The sequence below is a fragment of the Otolemur garnettii genome, unplaced genomic scaffold, assembly GCF_000181295.1.
Source record: "Otolemur garnettii isolate 467f Iridium unplaced genomic scaffold, OtoGar3 scaffold00044, whole genome shotgun sequence".
Classification (NCBI taxonomy): domain Eukaryota; kingdom Metazoa; phylum Chordata; class Mammalia; order Primates; family Galagidae; genus Otolemur; species Otolemur garnettii.
The window spans coordinates 7,679,302-7,686,431 of record NW_003852439.1 but is presented as its reverse complement, the minus strand read 5'-3'; the positions used below and the strand labels follow the sequence as shown (position 1 = coordinate 7,686,431).

The following is a 7,130-nucleotide window of genomic DNA, read 5'->3' as shown; positions in this document are numbered from 1 at the left end:
AGCCACAGTCAGCAAAGAAAGGAGGGTTTTGGATAGATGGGGACCACAGAACTTGAAGGGGCCTCCAGTTTACTGGACCTATGCACTGGAAGGAAGGAGTTGCTGTCAACAAGACGGGAGTGGCCCATGGAGCAGGCTGCAGGGATGGCCAGGCCAGAGTCACAGAAGAGGATCCTGAGGAGTCTCTTGGGCCTGTGCAGAGCTCAAGACCAGTGCAGGAGGAAGAGTTGCACTGTAGGAGGAGGGGATGTTCCAGCTGGTCTAGGGCCCGACAGCCACTCCCACATACTGCCCTGCCCTAGCCTTCTTCCCTCTCTGGACACGCAAGTGGGAGCCACCTTTCTTTCTTTTTTTTTTGAGACAGAAGCTCGCTCTGTCATCCTGAGATGCAGCCTCTCACTGCAGCCTCTAAACTTCTGGGCTTAAGTGATCCTCCTGCCTCAGCCTCCCAGAGTGCTGGGATTTCAGATGTGAGCCCCTGTGCTCAGCCAGGACCTACCCTTCTGATGCTCCAGTGAAGACAGGGCTAACCTATAACACCAAACAGGGCATTGTGAGGCCAAGTGCAGTGGCTCACACCTGTAATCCTAGCACTCTGGGAGCCTGAGGCAGGTGAATTCCTTGAGCTCACGAGTTCAAGACCAGCCTGAGCAAGAGCAAGACCCCATCTCTACTAAAAATATAAAAACTGGCTCGGTGCCTATAGCTCAAGTGGCTAGGGCACCAGCCACATACACCAGAGCTGGCAGTTTCAAATCCAGCCTGGGCCCACCCAACAACAATGACAACTACAACCAAAAAATAGCTAGGCGTTGTAGCAGGCACCTGTAGTCCTAGCTACTTGGGAGGCTAAGGCAAGAGAATCGCTTAAGCCCAAGAGTTTGAGGTTGCTGTAAGCTGTGACACCACAGCACTCTACCCAGGGCGACAGCTTGAGACTCTGTCTCAAAAAAAAAGAATAATAATAATGAAAATAGAAAAACTGAGGCAAGGGAATTGCTTGAGCCCAAGAGTTTGAAGTTGCTGTGAGCTATGACACCACAGCACTCTACCCAGGGTAACAGCTTGAGATTGAGACACTGTCTCAGAAAAAAAAAAACTTTGGCTCGGTGCTCATAGCACAGTGGTTACAGCCCCAGCCACATACACCACAGCTGGTGGGTTCAAGCCCAGCCAGGGCCAGCTAAATGACACAGCTGCAACAAAAAAATAGCTGGGCATTGTGGCAGGTGCCTGTAGTCCCAGCTACTTAGGAAGGTGAAGCAAAAGAATCACTTAAGCCCAAGAGTTTGAGGTTGCTATGAGCTGTGATGCCACAGCACTCTACGAAGGGTGACAGCTTGAGACGCTGTCTCAAAAAAAAGGGCTTTGTAACCAAACAGGTGACAGGCCACTCCCACGGCACTTGTCAGTGGAGGGAGGTCCTCCACGTGAGCTGTCAGCACCTCCAAATGCCAGAACTTCAGCTCCTCCTCCCTGCTGTCCTAGTATGGCGTGAGCACCCACAATGCGCCACAAGCAAAGGTCCATGAGATAAACTTAAGGTAATAAGGGGAAATAGACCTCAGCCATGAACAAACAGCATGCAGCATGGGCAGGGAGCAGACAAATGTCCAACCAAGAACTAAAGAAATCAAGGGTCAGCCCCACCTCCTAGTGTTAAAAACCAGCCTGAGCAAGAGTGAGATTCTGTCTCTACTAAAAAAAGAAAAACTAGCTGGGCCTTGTGGTGGGCGCCTGTAGCTACCAAGAAGGCTGAGGCAAGAAAATATCTTTAGCCAAGGAGTTTGAGATTGCTGTCTGCTATGCTGCCACAGCACTCTACCAAGGGCACAGAGACCTTGTCTCAAAAAACAAACAAACAAAAAAGCCAGAAAGGATGAAACTTCAGGGTTTCTGAGACAGGGGTGTCATCTGACCTGCCAAACAGTACCACCTGGAGACACCAAAGACCTTGGAGGCCATGAGACAACAGAGAGGAAGAAAGGGGGTGACAGCCCCAGAAGATGGGTTGGAAGAGGGACACCAAGGCAAGCCCTCACCTTGGAGGGAGTCCACAGCTGCCTGTAGCACCCGGAGAACCTCCTCACTGAGCAGAGGGAAGTAATTCTGAGGGAGGAACTCAGGCAGGTTCTCCCGCTGCAGACGGTTGCCCAGGTGATCAGGCAAGCCCACCACCTTGCTGAGCAGCATCTCACGGAGCACAGGGAAGCTGGGCCTCATCTGCTGCTGACACTGCGCCTCCATCAGAGCTGCCATCCTCCCCTCCCTGAGGAACCTGGCGAGCAGCTGAGCCATCTTCATCAGACGGAAACTAGGGCTGAATGTCAGGACACAGGTGTGTAGGTCAAAGCCCTCGAAGCCCTCCCTCCTCAGCACCTCCTTCCAGCCACCAGGAATCACAGCAGCCCCTTACTAAACAGGTAGTCCCACCAACTTAATTACCATTTAAGTCCTAAGTCAGAAGTTGAAAAGAAAAATCTCTTTAGTTCCACTCCTAAATGACCACAATTACTAGTGGGATGTAGGCACTCATGGGGCCCTCCACAGCTTCCCCAACTGGGAATCACATTGGACACTCCACTTCCTCTCCTGTTCTATGCTGACTGTAACTCGGTGCTTGCTTTTAATCACAGCAACCTCTAAAAACACAGCTTCTCAAAAACATGGCTCTTCACAAGGATTGCAGTGACCTGATGTTTAATCTGGGGACCATCTGAAACCAGGAGTCCACATCAGACATCTATCAGCAATGCTGTGCTTCCCTAAAAAACCTGAAATGTCCTGAGGAGCCCCGTGAGCTTGTTGCAGTGCCCAGGTGCCTTGCTGCAGAACTGGGAAACCTAGAGATAGTGAAAGGGCCTCAAGAGGACGGCACATGCCAACTGGCCCTGACTCTCCATCTCTGCCCCTGGGATGTGAACACTCCTACTCCTGTTCTTCTGAGACACAGCAAGACAGAATATAGCATGTGACAGGGAGACGATGCAGGGTTAGTGGACACGGACCACCTTATGTCTGGGTGTTCAGCTGTGTACAGGCTCTTCTCCCAACCTCAGCACCTTTGGAAAGCTGGATTCTCACAGAATTTAGACAAACTGTTAGTTCACAGTCCCACAGTCTTTTCTCCTGTGTCTGAGGTCACAACCCATGCTAGGCTGGGCACAGTGGCTCATACCTATAATCCCACCACTACGGGAGAATGAGGCAGGCAGATTGCTAGAGCTCAGGAGTTTGAGACCAGTCTGAGCAAAATCAAGACCCTGTCTCTACTAAAAATAGAAAAAGTAGACCCTGTCTCTACTCCATGGGGCAGCGCCTGTGGCTCAGTGGGTAGGGTGTCAGCCCCATATACCAAGGGTGGCAGGTTTGAACCTGGCCCCAGCCAAACTGCAACAAAAAATAGCCGGGTGTTCTGGTGGACACCTGTAGTCCCAGCTATGCAGGAGGCTGAAGCAAGAGAATCGCCTAAGTCCAGGAGGTGGAGGTTGCTGTGAACTATGACACCACAGCACTCTACCAAGGGTGACATAGTGAGACTCTGTCTCTTAAAAAAAAAATGAGAAACTTCCAGTCTGAGCAAGAGTGAGACCTCATCTCTAAAAATAGCCAGGTGTTATAGGTGCCTCTAGCCCCAGCTACTCAGGAGGCTGAGGCAAGAGAATCACTTTAACACAAGAGTTTGAGGTTGCAGTGAGTTGTAATGTCATGGCACTCTATCGAGGGCGACCAAGTGAGACTCTGTCTGAAAAAAAGAAAAACTAGCTGGGCATTGTGGCAGGCACCTGTAGTCTCAGCTACTTGGGAGGCTGAGGAAGAATCGCTTGAGCCCAGAGTTTGAGGTTGCTGTGAGGTAGGCTGACACCACGGTACTCTACCCATGGTGACAGAGTGAGACTCTGTCTCAAAAATAAACAAATTAAGAAAATAACCCATGCTCAGACGCTGCCACTCACCCGGCAGTGCCCTCAATAGTCTCCATCAGCACCAGGAAGGCTTGGTCAGCTGGGCCCTCCAGGAAGAAGCTGGCCCACAGCGCCTCTAGCCGGCCGCCAGGCAACAGCTCCAACCAGTCGGGGCTCAGCTTGCTGGCAAGGCTTCTGAGTAAGGTGGAGAAGTGGACTGTGGCAAACTCCTCCTTCTCCCCAGAGAGGGCTGAATTCTCGGTGTCACTGAGATACCGCTTCAGGGACGCCAGGGTAGAGAGGATATGGCCACCATCCTCAGAAGACGAAAGAATGTGAACAGCCTCCTGTACAGCGAGTCGCACCACAGAGAGGGCTGGATCCATGCTGCAGGGAGGTCTGGAGTCCCAGGAAGCACAGTGAGAAGGCCAAGCCGGAGTCTGGGGGCTGCGAAGGACTTCCCCACACAGCCTCTCAGGAGAACTTCCGTCGCGTTCCTCCTCCATGGGCCTCCCCCCACACTGCCCAGCTGCTCTCTGCCCCTGCCCCTTCCCTCTAGGACCTGACACTGCTTCTACCAAGGTCTGTTTCTATGCTGGGGCCCCTCCACGCTACCCTCTGCCCCAAGGTACAACGCCTCAGTACCCGGGGCAGACGGTACTCCAAGCTCCCGGACTTGAGCCGCGCGGTCCACGTGCAGGGAACACGGGCTCAAGAGACCGGAGAAGCTGGCCGACCCCCACTGCTCCCGACCCGTACTCAGACCAATCTGGACCCAGTTCCTGAATGGCCGTGGGCGCTTAGCCCGATCGCGGCCAATTCGCCACTCCCCAGGTCGAGTTCTGCCGCGGCCAGGCTGGAGGACCCAAGTACAAGTTCCCGGGAGCCTGCAGAGGGTTTCCTGGTGCCTCAGCCTAAGGTCCCCGTGGGCCGCTCAACACAAAGCAGTGGAGGCCCGGCCTTGCGACTGCGCATGCGCACGAGCCAGAGTCGGGCCAGGCCTGCGCTGGGGGCGGAGCCAGGTTTCTTCATTTGGCTGCGAGTGATTTACCACTCCCTGGTCATTCCTTGCCGTTGCTTTTTCTCTGTCTTTCCTCTGCTGTAGTGGTGTCAGCCGCCCCTTCCCTCCGCTCAATCGGTGAGACCAGATTATGGAATAAGAACTGTGGCTCTGGGTGGCGCCTATGGCTCAAGGAGTAGGGCGCCGGCCCCATATACCAGAGGTGGGGGGTTCAAACCCAGCCCCCGCCAAAATCGGAAAAAAAAAAAAAAAGAACTGTGGCTCTCTCCCAATCCCAACACTCTGGAAAGCCAAGGTAGTAGGAGTACTTCGCCTCCAAAGTTCAAGACCAACCTGAGCAAGAGTGAGACCCCCCATCTCTACTAAAAATAGCCAGGTGTTTTTGTGGGCGCCTGTAGTCTCAGCTGCTCCGGAGGCGCAGGCAGGAGTTTGAGGTTGTTGTAAGGGAAGCTCGGCGCCCGCAGTCAAGTGGTTATGGCGCTAGCCACATACACCCAGGGTGGTGCATTCGAACCCAGTCCTGGCCAGCTAAACAACAATGACAACTGCAACAAAAAATAGCCAGGCGTTGTGGCGGGCACCTGTGGTCCCAGCTACTTGGAAGGCTGAGACAATCGCTTAAGCCCGAGAGTTTGAGGGCATCACAGCAATGTAAGCGATGATGCCACCGCACTCTACCGAAGGCAACATAGTGAGACTCTGTCTCAAAAAAATAAAGAAAAGAACTAGGTCCAAAACTTAAACACTAGATGCATGTGACTATGTAAATTAACTGTAATTATATGAAATTATAAATTTGGCCAAGAAAAGGCTCACACCTGTAATCCCAGCACTAGGGGAGGCTAAGGCAAGAGAATCTTTTGAGCCCAGGAGTTTGAGGTAGCTGTGAACTACACTGATGCCATGGCACTCTAGCCTGGGCAGCAGAGTGAGTCTCCATCTCAAAAGAGAGAAAGACAGAGGATAGTGGGGGTGCCAATTTAGGTAAGGTGAGGCCTGTAAAAGACCCTAAATGTGGGGAATACCAAAGTAAGAGTTACTTAGAGGAAACCTGCAGTGCAAATGCTTGGGGCCACAGGTTGTGGCCAGAGGTGGAGCTAAGGAGGCCTGAAGGTGGGGGGTTCTGTAGGCCCTGGCAGGGCTACTTGCAGACTTTGCAGTAGGAAGGGGTGGGGGAAGCTCCTGCAGGGCGTTGAGAGAACTGGCCCTAGCTAGGTGCAGTCAGGAGAACAGACGGTAGTGGTAAGCTCTGGCACAGGGAGTCCCATTGGGCTTGGAAAAGACTGAAAGTGTTGAGAAGGCTAAACTCAGGGTGTTTCTTTGGAGACAGAGCGATGGTTTGGATGTAGGGTGTGAGACAGAATGGACACCTTGCTGGGACTCTATGGGAGTCCCACACCCTGGGAATTGTCCCCAGCATGCTGCTAGGGTGCAGCCCCCTCCAGTGCCTACAGTGGCTCCATTCCTCTTGTCAATGAAAAAGACAGAAAAGAAGCCATCCTCTGTAAAATAATTTAAAGAGGTTTATTTGGAGCCAAATTTGAGGACCATGACCTGGACTCCTGCCCAAGAAACCTTGAGCAATGGACTTGAGGTAGTGAGGTTACAATTTGGTTTTATACATTTCAGGGAGATGGGGTATAGGTAAAGTCATAAATCTTTATGTACATTGGTTTGGCCCGAAAAGGTGGGACATCTCAACGCAAAGGCCCACAGGTTAAAGATGAGTTTAAAGATTCTTTAGCTGACAACTGACCAACAGAGTTAGGTTCTGTCTAACAGACCAGGAGTCAATGAAAAGGAACACTGAGTTAAGATAAGGGTCTGTTAATCAGAGACAAACCACATGACATGTGCCCAGATTCAAGTGGTTTGTAGTGTATATTGAGAACCTGCAGGTGTGTCTTGCATAGCCTTAAGCCTGTTAATGAGGCACAGAGGACAGCTCTAAGGAGGCAAGGGAGTGTTACCTCCTTTTTTGTGACTAGCAACTCTGTTTTAGAGGACCCCTTTGGCCAAGAGGAGGGTCCACTGGGTGGGGAGGAGCCTTGAGATATTAGTTCACACTCTTTTACCGTCTTGTTTTCCTAAAGCCCAGTAACTTCCCAACCAAAGGACAGAGAAGATAAATTTCTCAAGTCTTTGCTTATGTGAAAGTGTCTTGTATATGTGCACTATGGAGTGTTATTCAGCCATCAAAAAAA

General features: G+C 51.8%; 1 protein-coding gene across 4 annotated transcripts in view; it reads right to left on the bottom strand.

The window, feature by feature from the left end:
* Positions 1 to 7,130, bottom strand: part of TELO2 (telomere maintenance 2) — a 26,069-nt gene that overhangs the window by 15,813 nt on the left and 3,126 nt on the right. For 2 of the 4 annotated variants that reach the window (XM_023513796.1, XM_003790772.3), the window contains exons 1-2: positions 3,957 to 4,845; positions 2,043 to 2,320 (exon numbers count right to left, since the gene is read on the bottom strand). In XM_023513796.1, coding sequence (XP_023369564.1) covers positions 2,043 to 2,320; positions 3,957 to 4,411 — 733 coding nt within the window. In that variant the 5' untranslated portion in view covers positions 4,412 to 4,845. Of the gene's footprint in view, positions 1 to 2,042; positions 2,321 to 3,956; positions 4,846 to 7,130 lie in introns of those variants that run through there. The other 2 variants (XM_023513798.1, XM_023513797.1) reach the window with 2 other exon arrangements.